This window comes from Tamandua tetradactyla, chromosome 2 (assembly GCF_023851605.1).
Source record: "Tamandua tetradactyla isolate mTamTet1 chromosome 2, mTamTet1.pri, whole genome shotgun sequence".
Lineage (NCBI taxonomy): Eukaryota > Metazoa > Chordata > Mammalia > Pilosa > Myrmecophagidae > Tamandua > Tamandua tetradactyla.
In genome coordinates, this window is record NC_135328.1 from 212,253,248 (window position 1) to 212,269,021 (window position 15,774).

The following is a 15,774-nucleotide window of genomic DNA, read 5'->3' on the forward strand; positions in this document are numbered from 1 at the left end:
CCCAACAGAAGTAAGGAAAAGCTTTCTTCTATGACGTTGAGTGTTCTGAATTACTAAGGACATTTAACAAAGCAAAAAGTTCCTTCTCATCAAAAATCAATGAATGAGCACAGGTAGTTCAGTCGTAGAATTCTTGCCTGCCATGCGGGAGACCTGGGTTCGATGCCACATATCTGCCTCTGTGTGTGTACGTATAGATATAGAAATACACATATGTAGGGAGACACATCATAAAACTGAATGCAAGAATTAAAAAAAAAACAATGAATGCTAGAAGTACACATACCCGGGGTAGAGGGACCTAAGGAAAAGACCCCATCATCAGTAGAATTCCTAACTAGGATGGGTCCTGGCTCTGTGGCAGGTGATTCTTCCGGAATCCACCCACCTCTACTGGTTGGGAGCAGGGTGACGAGACTGAAAGGTGAAACTTGGTTTGGGTTTCCTTTCAAGTTCACTTAGGTGGAGAATTAAGAAAGAGATCAAATTTGGTTTTGCTCAACAGAAGTCAACCAAATAGCCAGCTCCAGCTCTGAGTCTCTTTGTTTAGAAACTGATAAGACCCAAGTAGATATGTATTCTATAATGGGGAAACTTCAGATGTGGTCCCTGTGGAGGTAAGGGACTTTTCAAAAATTTTTTTTTACTTAATCACAATCAACTTAAAAAAATTTTTTTGTGTGTGAAAAATAACATTTACAGAGAAGCAATAAATTTCAAAGCACATTGCAACAATTAGTTGTAGAACAGATTTCAGAGTTTGGTATGGGTTACAATTCCACATTTTTAGGTTTTTACTACTAGCTGCTTCCAGACACTGGGGATTAAAAGAAATATCAATGCAATGATTCAGTAATCATATTCGTTTGTTAAACCTTATCTTCTCTGTATAACTCCACCATCACCATCTTTCTCCCACTCTTTAGGGGTATTTGGGCTTTGGCCATTCTAACTTTTTCATGTTGGAAGGGGCTGTTGATAACATGGGATGGGGGAGGGACTAATTAATGTTCTGCAAAAGCTGGCCCCTCTGCATTTCAGGACTTATTTGGTCCAGGGACCCACCTAGATGTTGTAGGTTTCTGAGAAGTTACCCTAGTGCATGGAACCTTTGTAGACTCTTACATAATGTGGTAGGGGACTTTTAATATGACCTTAATATGAAGGTTTCTATTGGTCAAAAGCTTTTTGTCTAGCAATGCCCGCCTTCTTCTGCCAATCACACTGGTTGTTCACTCACGAGTATCTTCCTGACATTTTTCGCACAACCACGAAGACGATCCCACCGGTGAAGTCAGTGGCTAGTAAGGCCCCTACTATGATTCCAACCAGGGTTACTGTTGTCAAACCATCTGAATGGGAGGGAAAAAAGAACATGAGCCCCAGATAAACAGCTCACCTGTGATAAAACGTGTATATATAAGCCAAGCTACGGTCCCATAGTAGATAGCAAATAATGTTCTACGCTGTTTCTTCTGCCTCCAGTAGAAGGGGAGAAACTCTGGGCTATTCTACTCCAACTTATACATGCATAGATATCTGGGCCTCAGGATCTATCACGCATAACATTCACACTGGCTTCATTGTTAATTTTGGGTAGCATTTAAGTAAAGCTATTAAATTTAGCCTTGTTTCAATTCTTACTAATAATAAATTATGATATGCAACCATTCTCCATAGCTGTCATTAAGTGAACACTCATTTGTGGTTTGCTTATTTTCAAATACAGAGAATTCCCTTTTCTCTCTTAAAAAAAAAATGGTTTGTAATCTCTTCTCTGTAGGTCCTCTATTCTGCTCCTGCTGTTATGGTCCAGAAATGAATAATTCATCTCAAAGATTAGTTTCAGATATATATATATTTTTACTCCCATAGGAATATTTCATACCAAAATCTAACCTAGGGCAGGCCACGGTGGCTCAGTGGTAGAGAGCTCGCCTGCCATAATGGAGACCCGGGTTCATCTCCCAGTGGCTGCCCATGTAATAAAAAAAAATCTAACCTACCAAGCTCAACTACTGATGGTGCCTCTCCACCCACTTTCTTTGTAAAGACTAAGAGAGAGATGTAATGATATAGAATTATTAGGATTTAATAACTATAATTTAACAATTGGCAAAAGAGAAATTTTCCTTAAGTGGAAAGTAGTAAAACAGAAGCAAGAGGATAATTTCTTAAATAAATTCAATTAGGGGGAATTTTAAGCAAGCTCTGACTTGATACTGGTCTTCATCATAATTATGATTATTGAATTTATGAATACTTCTTCACAATCGGGTTCATAGCACTTTTGTCTACACTAAAACATCTAAATAGATGTTTTCTCATCTATTTAGAAGGCAGTCAGGAAACTGAGCTACAGAGATTGAGATCTTAAATAAATGGTTGAAACATTTCAGAGGTTAAGGTAAAAAGACAAACCAGGACTGTTGACTCTTAGTCCCATGTCAAGACCAGAGAAAATTTACCCTCTATGGCGAGGTTTAGCTTGTATGTCCCTGCATGAAAGATGTTTATTTTGAGAGTAATATTCTAGTTTTGGAAGATATGGCCAAGACTGTGATTTGTCTACTTAATAGTCATTCCCCGCTTCTTATTTAGTAAGAAAATCCAGATTTTTCAGGGCAGCAATGTGCCCAGTTAAGTTCAACTAGAGAATATATCTTTCCGTTCATAGTCCTGTTACTTCAGGATTTCTGTTATTTGCAGCCAAACCTAGTCCAGTAGTTAAAATGTGAATATTCTCCATTGTGAGTTTCTTTCAGGTAATTTTACACAATTCCTATTTTTAAAATAAAGGTTTTGTTTTTGTTTTGTTTCTCCCATAATCATACCACATTCTTTTATTTAATTAATTTTATTTTTTTTAAATACCAAAAAACACCAAACACAAACATTCTTAACTTTTGATCATTCCATTCTATATATATAATCAGTAATTCACAATATCATCACATAGTTGCATATTCATCATCATGATCATTTCTTGGAACATTTGCATCTATTCAGAAAAAGAAATAAAAAGAAAACAGAAAAAAATTCATACATACCATACCCCTTACCCCTCCCTTTCACTGATCAATAACATTTTAATCTACAGATTTTAACATTTGTTTCCTGTATTATTTATTTTTATTCCATATGTTTTACTCATCTGTTGATAAGGTAGATAAAAGGAGCATCAGACACACACAAAGTTTTCACAATCACACAGTCACGTTGTGAAAGCTATATCATTATACAATCATCTTCAAGAAACATGGTTACTAGAACACAGCTCCACATTTTCAGGCAGTTCCCTCCAGCCTCTCCACCACATCTTGACTAACATGGTGATATCTATATAATGTGTAAGAATAACCTCCATGATAACCTCTTGACTCTGTTTGGAATCTCTCAGCCATTGACACTTTGTCTCATCTAACTCTTCCCCCTTTTAGTCAAGAAGGTTTTCTCAATCCCTTGATGCTGAGTCTCAGCTCATTCTAGGATTTCTGTCCCATGTTGCCAGGAAGGTCCACACCCCTGGGAGTCATGTCCCATGTAGACAGGGGGAGGGTGGTGAGTTTGCTTGTTGTGTTGGCTGGAGAGAGAGGCCACTTCTGAGCAACAAAAGAGGCTCTCTTGGGGGTGACTCTGAGGCCTAATTTTAAGTAGGCTTGACCTATCCTTTGTGGGGTTAAGTTTCATATGAACAAACCCCAAGATTGGGGAGTCAGCCTGTTGCTTTGGTTGTGCACACTACTTGTGAGAATATCAAGAATTCTCCATTTGGGTAATTGGAGCTGATGGGATACAGACTGTGCAACAGGACTAGATACAAAAACTCAAAAATGGACAGCACAATAATACCTAATTGTAAAGTAATCATGTTAAAACACTGAATGAAGCTGCATCTGAGCTATAGGTTTTTGTTTTGTTTTGTTTTGTTTTGTTCTTACTATTATTACTTTTATTTTTTTCCTCTATATTAACATTCTATATCTTTAAAAAAAAAAAAAAAAGAATTCTCCATTTGGGGAGGTTGAATTTTCCCCCTTTCTCACCATTCCCCAAAGGGGACTTTGCAAATACTTTTTTATTCACTGTTCAAATCACTCTGTTGTACCACATTCTTAACTCCTGTAGATGGTGGTTATTTACATACTTTGCAGATGGTAGAAAAAGTCAAGATGCCTTGATTTAATGAGATGATGGAAAGAAATTAATCAATCAAGCCCTACCCTAGGACACAGTTCACAACTTGCAAAATACCACAGATAGCCAATAGCTTTCTCATTCAAAGTTGATACTAGCCAATCATCAACTAAAAGATACTCACTTTTTCAGATGGTTGGGTTGAAATAACTGATCCCTGTCTCCTTGTCACAGCCCCAGGGGAAGGGTCATGAACCCAACTCTCCCTGTATGAGCTGAACCTGGGCTTTTGAGATCTAGCTGACAATGCTGTCCCACCACAGAAAAGTGGCTGGGAGAATGCTGGGTTCAAGGCCTGCCCAGAGCAAAGATGCTTGAATCAATCCCCAGATGTCATCCCTGTCTGCCAAGACCCAGCAGAGATAGGCCAGTCACTTGCTTACATGCCCTCACATATAAACTGGGGCCATAACACATCAGTATCAGCCATCAATGTCACCAAGGGCTAGAAAAATAGATTTATTATTGAATTACAGTTTATAAGTCCTAGACTGCCTAACACCCTCCCAATTCCACCACGGGGGAAAATGTGCCTTATATCCAAATATCCTAGTCCTTGAGTGTTTCAAGGAAAATCTTAACATCCGCTGCCCTAATAAAATTACTTCTTGAAAGTCTGCTTATAATTACACTGTAACTCACATGTGAAAACTTCTTGGGATAGAAATATGTGAGGGGGGGAAATGTGCCATAAATCACACTTTTGGGGCTAGTGGTGTAGGGCAGAGGACAGGAAGAGACCCTGTGTATCTTCCAGACAAATGAGAATTTTTAAAAGAATTTTTTTAAGATTACTTTTATTTATATACACTCCATATCCATCAATACACCCTTTTTTTTAAAATAGAAAGAGAGGCTAATTAGCTGTTAGCCCTCATTACAAATGAGTAATTCTTCTCCAAAAGTTTGAAGTGTTTTCCAGTGACAACTTATATTGATTATTCTTTTCTTGTTCAGCCCTATTTAGTTCTTTCTGGGGTTTACTTGGTAATCTTTCTTTCGTATCTTGGGAATGACCTTCAGGCTTTATTTTCAAAGCACTTCATAAAGCACTTTTTAAATGCTCAGGAGTGCTATGGAGTTTTTTTAAAAAGCTTTGAGATTGGGTCTAGAAAGGCACATAGAACAATAAAGAATAACTTTCTAGGTAGGGCAGATGCACAACCAGTATTAAGGGTACCACTGCTTCAGTCAAGGTGTGATGGTCAGTTTGCGGACAGGACAGAATAGGGCCTCTGGGCTACAGGCACTAGTCCTCCACCTGGTCATGAAAGGGTAAAAAGTTTCACTGCCAGGACCTGAGGATGAGACAGGATCTCACTACTAGGTCCAACTGAGAAGGTTGCAGACTAGTTTCCTATTGGGCCAACAGAAAGAACTTTTTGAAAGATGTGATAAGCACATAATAAGAAAGCCACAAGTGCATGTGGTAATCAACTTGACAAGCACGGATCAGGGGGCAAAAAAAAAAAAAAGATTACTGTGGGCTAAATCTCCTATAAAACTGACTGACCTTATCCACCCCAGTGTACTGTCTTGCTCTTGAGCACTTACACACTAGTTTTGTTAGCATCTACTTTTGCTTCAATAAACCTTGCTGTTTGCTACTTGCTTTTCGCGTCCTTGAATTCTTTCTCACGGCAAGACCCCAAACTTGGAGCAGAGCTTGGCTCTGCTATCAGCAGAATTCTGGTTACAAATTTCATGCATCAAGTTAGCTAAGTTATGGTGTGAAGCCCATTGATCAAGCAAGCAGTGGCCAGATTTTACCCAATAAATTCCTTGATGAATCTGCACCTATAATCACTTGGCTGCATCTATGACTATTGGCATGTATAATTAAAGGAGATGGCTCCCAGCAATATGGAGAATTTCTTCGTTCAAACAGTTAGAGGTCTTAAAAGCCAGAACTCAGGGTTTCAGAATCAGAAAGAATTTCTGTCTCTACTTCAGCCAGTCAGCCACCTTCCCCTCTGATAATATCACCTTCATCGAAGTTTCCAGCTCATAGCTAGTTCTAAGGAATTCAGATTTGCCAGCCTGCATGGTTGTGTGAACCAATTCCTATAATAAATCCCTCCCTCACTTCTTCCCTCCTCCTCCTCCTCTCCCTCTCCCTCCCCACTTCTATATATACCCTGTCAGTTCTGTGTCTTTGGAGAACCATGATTAATACACAAGGTCTAGATGTTTACTTCCATTTTAGAGATGGAAACATGAGATCTAGACAAAACGATTTATGTGAAATTGTCCAAGTTAGCAGGCACTCATAGTAGTTATTCAAAGATTAGTTCCTTTTCTCTCCCATCCCCAACTAGTACAAAATAAGGCATAAATATTTTTTGATCCCAAACAACTGGATTTCTCTTAGGAAAGCTCTGAAAATAGAAAGTTATCTCTTCCATTGATCAGTGGTTTAATGACAAAGATCTTTCCTTATTCTCATCAGCAGTGGTCTATAGCTTATAATTTATGATCTTCCTCCATGATTTCTCTTCAAAGTGTTCTAGTCCTACTGCTCTCGGCCCTGACTATGAATCAAGAGTATGGTCCAAAATCCTGGTAAGACTGGTTTAGAATAGATTCTTGCTCCATGCATATAGACACGAATGCAGTGTAAGATGGTGAACACTGGTCGAGTATCAACTAAAGCCTAAACAGGTCGGCTGAGTTTTAGGCTCTTGGATGTCAACACAAAGTTCTTTGTGTAGCATTAGGTCAACTTTAGGTCAGAACATCAACATCCATAGCTAGTTAACTTGCCAGTGTTGGTGTACTATCCCCAGGTAGAGAGAGACACTCAGCTTTTAGCAACCCAATAAATAAAATTCTGAATCTACCAAGTAAAACTTGCTTCAGAATTCACTCTGGCATTCCAGTATGTCCCCTATTGCTTATATCTGTTGATTTTTTGAATGCACAGATTATACAAAAGAAGAACAGCCCCTATTGGGGCACCTTGTTTACTTACCAGAGCGTCCAGTCGCTGCATTTGAGGCTGTGGTTTTCTGATTTTCTTCTTGGCTATGGACTGTGCTTTTTAGAGTTGACCGATCTGTGGCTGTCACACTCTCTGTCCTTGGTGATCTCTATTGGAGAGGCACATGAGGCCAGCAGGAAATAAAACCCAATACTTTCAAATGTATACTCTGTCTTGTTGTAACAGAAGAGGTTTTGAGATGGCATAAATATTTAAACTATATGATGGCATAAATTTAAAGTGGGAATGAGAAAAACAAAAGAAGAAACAAGGGTAGGGATAGGAATACAAGCACCTCTACTCTAGGAATGAATACCAAATGTTTAGTCTGCTGACTTCCTGGGGTCTTAATTCTTCTGAAAACACTCGATCACTAGGCTTTAATGCTTTCTCTCCCTTGAACTTGAATGGCACTTTTCCCCTGTAACATTTATTTGGCGCCCACCATGTTGTATCTTCCTATAATGGCCTTCATCTCCCAGTGAGAGTAATAGCTAACCTTAATTATGAACTTACATGTGTCAGGCTCTTGAAATACATTATTATTTACTCCACACACCACCTTAAGAAGTAGCTCCTATTTTATGAGCAAGGCTGAGAGGGATTGGATAATATGCTCCAAATCAGCCAAAAAGTGACTAGAAAAAGGTTTGTCGACTCCCCAGCTCATGTCAAGCCAGCAACCAATATTGCTTGCAGATGATGATAAACTATGTGCCCAGCAGTGCCAGGCCCTGGGGATTCAAAGCCATGTAAGACAAATCCCATGCTCTCTAGCAGCTTGCATTCTGGAGTGGAGTAGCGGTGGGAACATTTAACATGTAAATAAACAAGAAAGGTAATTTTAGAGATTTTACATGCTTTGAAGAACATAAAAGCTAGGGTAACAGACTAGAACAGAGGCCAGCAAACTTTCTGTAATGGGTCAAGTGGTAAATATTTACAACTTTTCGTCCTCTTGCATACTGAACTTTGTTGTCATAGCGTGAGAGTAAGCCCTGGGACAATTCTTAACCAAATAGGCATGATTGTGTTCCAATGATGCTCTATCTAGAAAAACAGGTTGTGGGCCAAATCTGGTAGGTAGTTTGCTGATCCCTGGCCTAGAGAGCAACTATCAAGGGGTAGTCAGGGGATCACATTAGGCCTCTTTGCCATAGTATTTGAAACTTGAGAATCATGAGCAAACTTTTGGCATGGAAAAGATCTGAGGAAGGGTCTAGGCAGAGCAAACAAAGATCCTAAGTAGGAAGACGCTTTGGTGCATTCAGAAAGAAGGTCAACATGGCTGCAATAAGGTAGGGGAGAAGGGTGTGGCAATGAGGTCAGATTGGTGGACAGGAGCCACTGTTCTATGCTACCAACTAGATGACAAGCTTCTCAGAAGGTCCAGAGCGTGACTATATGTGTCCTCACATCCCTTCAGGTGCCTGGGATGTTGTAGCAGCAGGTGTGTATGACACACATGAGTTGATTTGGATAATGTGCTAGTTGAGATGCCACCTAGCTTATGCTAGTGTGGTTTGTGCACCGGTCCTGATCCATGGTCATGTGCAGTCCACAATCAGACAAGAAATTGAGAATACACCTTTAGAAACTTTTCTAGCATTGACACTGCTACAATATCCAAGATTTTTAATGTATTGAGAATTGGGTTGCAACAGGTTGGAAATTGTAAAAACCTAGTCCTTAAACAATTTAAGTAGCCCTGGTCTACACTTTCAAATCACCTGGGATCAGCACAGGTGCTAGCTGGATCACGGTGGGAAGCGGCTTTTGTTGGGAGCCATATATCCATCCCTTTGAACATGGTAGCTCACATTGATTATCGATAGAAATAATATCCCTGCATGTGATTGCATGTCTAGGAGGCAAATTCCTCTCTTCCCAGAACACTCACCAGAGTTGTCAAGTCAGACTTATGGGGCTTTTCACTAGAACCTGGAGTCACTATGACATCTTCCAAGCCGGGGTTCACCACCCCTGGGGTCACCGTGCCATCTTCCACACCGGGGGTCACCAAGCCATCTTCAGGTCCAACCTGGCTGGCTGAATGAGAAAGACCAAGTCAGGGCCTAAGGCAGAAGTCCTGCAGGCAGACCTAACTGGCCAGCTGCAATCAGATTACTCTCCCGTTTCTCTTGTCTTTGTGTGTGTATGTGTGTGTAGCTTTTTTGTCTTATCACAGTGCCAGGAAACAAACCATTCTCCTTGCAAGACCCCTGGCACATTCAATGGCCTGACAGCCGTAGAAGGAATGACAGAAAGGTAAAGCAGCTGGCCTCTCCCCAGCAGCCCACTGAGACAGGCTGGACATGAGAACACAGGCCATTCCTTTCTATTATGAATCAGTTTCTTCCTGGTGCCATTTTATATGATGACTAGAATTAATACAGTCAGTTTAACAGAACTCATTCAGACCTGAAAAAACTCCCAAATCAGAGTCATTTGGAAAGATTTCTAAAAATACTGATCTTCAGGCTCCATCTCAAATCCACTGAATCTGAGTGTCCAAAGGTGGAATTCCCATCTTTTTACAATTGAACTCATGCTCTATTTAGTTTTTTTTTAAATAGAAAAATCTTCACACACATACAGTCCATATACGGTGTATAATCAGTGGCTCATAATTTTATTACATAGTTGTGTATTCATCACCATGATCATTTTTAGAACATTTGCATCACTTCAGAAAAAGAAAAAAAGGGAAAACTCATGCATCCCATACCCCTTACCCCTCCCTCTCATTGACCACTAATATTTCAATCTACCCAATTTAATTTACCCCTTTTCTCCCCTATTATTTATTTATTTTTATCCATATTTCTTTACTCATTTGTCCATACGCTGGATAAAAGGAGCATCAGACACAAGGTTTTCACAATCACACAGTCACATTGTAAAAGCTATATCATTATATAATTTGCTTCAAGAATCAAAGGTATTGGAACACCACTCAACAGTTTCAGGTACTTCCCTTCAGCCACTCTAATACATCATAAACTAAAAAGGGACATCTATATAATGTATAAGAATAGCCTCTAGGATAACCTCTCGACTATGTTTGAAATCTCTCAGCCACTGAAACTTCATTTCGCCTCATTTCTCACTTCACCTTTTGGTCAAGAAATCTTTTTCAATCTCATGATGTTGGGTCCTGGTTCATCCTGGGAGTTCTGTCCCACATTGTCAGGGAGATTTACACCCCTGGGAGTCATGTCCCACGTAGGGGAAGAGGGCAGTGAGTTCACCTGCCAAGTTGGCTTAGAGAGAGAGGCCACATCTAATCAACAAAAGGGGTTTTCTAGGGGTGACTCAGGCATAATTATAAGTAGGCTTAGTCTATCTTTGGCAGGAATAAGTTGCATAGGGGTGAACCCCAAGATTGAGGGCTCAGCCTATTGATCTGGTTGTCCCCAGTGCTTGCAAGAGTATCTCCAGTCCTCCAAGGGAACTTTGCAAACAGTTCTTTATTCACTGCCCAAATTACTCTGTAACATATCGGGGCATTACAGAAACCTGGACAAATGAACAAGATCTCATGCCCTATTCAGATTTCATGTACTTATGGTATTCAACTAAACTGACCATACAAGTTAAATTAGGTAATGTGCTACCCATAATATAAATTTTGCATCAATTAAACATATCTCACTTTGGCCTCATACAGAAGTTGATGATTTAAAATATGGACCATATCATCCTTTACCCTGTATTCTGATCTACTTTAGTCCTATCCAAATCAGCTTCATTCATAGCTCTAGTTGAAGGCTGATCCCTTTTTCAACTTTTTAAACAGTTCCTGTATGGGGTAATGCTGACTTTCACAGCTTCAGAACTCTAACTCTGAGTCGCAGGTATCACATAAATACCAAAGTTTCTAGGAACGACCAGGTTATATACAAACAGCTCAGTATCTGAGAATTTAGAATTAACAATTACACCTCCTGGATATATGTGACTGCTGTTTAAGAGCTTACAATCTAGGACTTTTAAAATAGTACCCAACCTGATAACCTACGCTCTCGGAGTTTTTATATTATAGTTAGTCGAGATGAGTGAGGTATGGTAATATTTGTCTTTTTGATTCTGACACTTCATTCAACATGCAGTCCCTAAGGTTCATTCACCTAGTTGTATGCTTCATAATCCACTTAGTTTTTTAATTTTTTTTTTAAAGTTTAGTTTTTTAAATACCAAAAAACACGTAACAAATGCAAACATTCCTATTTTGATCATTCTGTTCTACATATATAATCAGTAATTCACAATATCATCACATAGTTGCATGTTTATCATCATGATCATTTCTTGGAACATTTGCATCTATTCAGAAAAAGAAATAAAACGAAAACAGAAAAAAAAAATTTATACCATACCCCTTCCCCTCCCTTTCATTGATCACTAGCATTTCAAACTAAATTTATTTTAACATTTGTTCCTCCTATTATTTATTTTTATTACACATGTTCTACTCGTCTGTTGACAAGGTAGATAAAAGGAGCATCAGACACAAAGTTTTCACAAGGTTTTCACAATCACACAGTCACATTGTGAAAGCTATATCATTATTCAATCACTTGTCAAGAAACTGGAACACAGCTCTACACTTTCAGGCAGTTCCCTCCAGCCTCTCCATTACATCTTGAATAACAGGGTGATATCTATTTGATGTGCAAGAATAACCTCCAGGATAACCTCTTGACTCTGTTTGGAATCTCTCAGCCATTGACGCTTTGTCTCATTTCACTCTTCCCCCTTTTGGTTGAGAAGGTTTTCTCAATCCCTTGATGCTGGGTCTCAGCTCATTCTAGAGTTTTTCTCAATCCCTTGATGCTGAATCTCAGCTCATTCTGGGATTTCTATCCCATGCTGCCAGGAAGATCCACACCCCTGGGAGTCATGCCCCACGTAGACAGGGGGAGGGTGCTGAGTCTGCTTGCTGTGTTGGCTGGAGAGAGAGGCCACATCTGAGCAATAAAATAGGTTCTGTTGGGGGTGACTTTTAGGCCTAATTTTAAGTAGGCTTGACCTATTCTTTGTGGGGTTAAGTTTCATATAAACAAACCCCAAGACTGGGGGTTCAGTCTATAGTTTTACAATCCATTTAGTTTTGAGGGAGCTGTCCACTTGGATGATTAGAATTAGTACTGACCATAGATCATAGAGTTCAACCTCTTGTTATCTGGTTAGGATTACTGACTATGGAGGAGTGTTAGTAACAGATTTACAAGTACAGAGATAGCCAATAGAACTCTTAGTGCACCAAAGGCTATGCTAATGAGACTTCCCTAACAAACATTTAGATGAATGACCAAGCAGTGCCATCAAGAAATATTTTTGGTGGAGCAGTGAAGCTGTAGGGTGGGACGGCAGGTTGACCCCCATGGTGGGGAAAGAGAGTAAATAACAGTGGCCTCTTTTTCAAGCTCTGTCAGCAAATGATCTGAACTCAACATGACTGTCCAGGCATCGTTTCTTAACTCATCAAATAACCCTTTTCACGAGTTTAAAAACTGACTCATTAGCCATGGGTTCCCTACCCAGTCACAGAGTAACTGGAAATTCCATGACTAAATACAGTTGCAAAATAAGCTAGCATATGCATGCTATGAGCAGGAGAGAGAATGTGTTTGGAGATTTCTTTGTGTAATTAAGGAGCAAACATTTATAACTTGGCAATGTTCAAGTTAACAACACAGCCCTTGCCTTAAGACACCTTTTTTTCTCCTATGCTTAGACAGCCCAGCTAAAGACACAGCTGATCAAATTAACTATATCTTTTTCACTGATATATAGAGGGAGAAGCCTCTAGAATAACACACTTTCTTTGTGCTTTCCCTTTACTCCAATGCCACCAATTGATGACTTTGGAAGAGCTCCCTAAGAATATGCATTTTTTTTTTTTTATCTGGGGGAAGAAGGCTCTCACCAGTTAGCATAACTGAATACCTTTTGTACATGCAAATGGTTGTGGTCTCCCCTCAGAGCCATTTGCCGGAGTGGAAGTGATGGGTAGAGACTGGTTTCCACAAAGATTTATTATTCCATGGTCTAGACAAATGTTTAATGTATTTATAGAGCTCAAGGGGGAAATATCCCTTTGCCAGGCAAACAATCCTTATTTAAAAAGCTAAACTTCTCGTTTTCTTTTTTAGCTCCCTTAGCTTGAACTTGATTAGCAAATCATCAATTAAAAAAATGTGTTCTGGAGCTGTTCAGCAAAACACATTTTCTATACGGCCTCCTCTAACTTGAAAAGAAAAAGTTGCTTAAAAAAATCAAGCACTGAAGTTGGTTAGAATTCTTTCATAGAAAGTTCAGTTCATTGAAAGTGTAAGTTGATAAAAATTCCTTCTTGTCCTTTTCCACCCTTGGCCCACAAAGCCAAGTACTAGAATCGCTCTGAATAGACAAAGGGGGTTTTATGAATGACAGCCAGGATTAAGATGCACGTCTTTTGTCTCACTGCCTGGCATTCTTTTTGCTCCATGGGAAAGTTGATCTTTAACAAGAGATCCGTAATTGTCCCTCTTACTATTTTGGCTTCCCAGGCTGAACAGTTCCTACCATGGCAGCTGCTGAGTTATCAGCCAGCATATGACAGCCTTTTCCCTTTAATTGTGAAATCCAAATCATGTATTGATGACCTTACTCTCCAATTCTTATTTTTCCTTCTAAGACGTGTGTGCACAGGTGCACACAAGCACACACAGACACCCGAAAGGATACATGTACGTGAGCACGCAGACGCAACTGTTTGCAAGGGCAATGGTTCTACAAGAGTAAACCTATATTCACAGCCTGGCACTTAGGGTCAGTTCGGGAATGCTGTGGCATCGCGCTTACCTGAACACCTTTTCCTGCCACGCCCAGCCTCTCTCAGCAAGTGGGTCAGAATCAATGGAAGTTCCCAAATACAGCACTTTCCATCCACTGGCTTTAGAATTTTTAAAATTATTTTAGAAAATCTGGGCCAAAGTTTATAATAACTATGAAAAGACACTTGATAAGTTATATCTTAAGGTTTTTTTTTTTAAGTTTGAGAACAAATAAGAACTTAATGCAATGCCTATTTATATGAACGTGCTAATTATGAATAATTCTTATCTTTGTATTAAAATCTAAACTCACTAAAGAAAAATTATTCTAGTTTACACATATTTATGGGATGGTGCTTCTCTGAAAAGTTTTAGGATTTAGTTGTAACGTTTAATCAGACTGTTATCATATTCTCTTTGAATACAATTATTGTTATAGAATACCTGTTGTCAGGTAAAGATTTTTTTTTCAGAGTTGCTTTATGTATTTTTACAAACATACAACGAAAAGAAATATAACCATTACAGTCCTTTTTTTTCCTGTTACTGGTCATGTGGTCATAGCTCGTATTTATAAACTACCTTCATTTCCTGCCCATTCCATGTTCCCTTTGCCCTCAGCAAGCACCTCAGCTGGTTTAAAGATTTTTTAAATAAGTGTTAGCAGTCTTATAGTTTTATTTGTATTTCTTTGATTTGCAGTGGTGGATTGCTCCATCTGTTTATTAGCTATTAGGAATGTCTTCTTTTGTGAATTTAAGTTCTTTGTCTACTTTTCCCTTGCCCTTGATACATTAAGAATACATTCTTTGGAATAGCTGCTGCAAACATTTTTTTTTTTAACCAGATGGCATTTGCCTTGCTCTTTTACAAATAGCAAGCTTTGCCAGTAAATCAAATTTATTAGAGGCTTGTTTTCTCCGTTGATGCCATGCTATAAATCCTTCCCTACCTCAAGATTACAGAAGTACTCATCTGTATTTTCCTCATGATCTGGCTTTTTAAGTTTAAGAGAAATATTACATGAAATAGGAATATAATTTGATTTTCCTCCAAAATGATTAGCCAGTTGTCCCCAAAACCCTCTTTCCCCCACTGTTTTGAAACTAGTTCTCATGGAGAAAAATTTATCCTTTTAAATCCTGTATCATGGTCACAGGAGAAAACTTATAACACAAGGACCAGCTTAAGTGACTTAGACACGGCTGCTACCTCTTCTTCCGTGCAGTCCTTCGCTTGTGGACTCTGCAGAACCTACAGCTGTGGTCTCCCGACCAGAAGCCCCTTCTTCCTTCTGCCAAGTTAATTCAGCGCCAGGGATGGAGCTAGAATTCAACAAGGTGTAGAGGGCACCGAGGAAAAGTGGGCTACTCCAACAGAAATGCTGGTGGTCTTACTCTGAGGCTTGTATGGTGGTTCCCTTAGCAATGAAGGCACAACACCATAATACCGCTCACATTTGTTCAGCGATGCAAGATTTTACGGTGTTTTCCAGCTCACTATATTTCCCAGTGGCCCCGTGGGTGGGTCTTGTGCAGGCAAGACTGGTTTCCCATTGACCAGATGAGGAAACTGAGACTCAGAAGTTAAATGCCTTTCCAGGTCCACCTGGTTCATGAGTGGACACAAAGCCAAGTGTGCTGACAGCACATCCGTGAACTTATCAACACAGGATCAGAAAGCCTCTTCGCTCCCCCATGGCGTACTCTTCTGGAGAATTTGGGCTGGGAAAGCCTGCTGCCTCCCTCCCTGGGTTCTGGCATCCTTCCTTCCTAG

The 15,774-nt window shown here is 39.5% G+C and overlaps 1 protein-coding gene across 1 annotated transcript in view; it reads right to left on the reverse strand.

The window, feature by feature from the left end:
- PDPN (podoplanin) overlaps positions 1 to 15,774 on the reverse strand; it is a 33,312-nt gene that overhangs the window by 4,493 nt on the left and 13,045 nt on the right. Inside the window, exons 2-4 of the mRNA XM_077151240.1 lie at positions 9,078 to 9,226; positions 7,169 to 7,286; positions 1,241 to 1,352 (exon numbers count right to left, since the gene is read on the reverse strand). Coding sequence (XP_077007355.1) covers positions 1,241 to 1,352; positions 7,169 to 7,286; positions 9,078 to 9,226 — 379 coding nt within the window. The remainder of the gene's footprint in view (positions 1 to 1,240; positions 1,353 to 7,168; positions 7,287 to 9,077; positions 9,227 to 15,774) is intronic.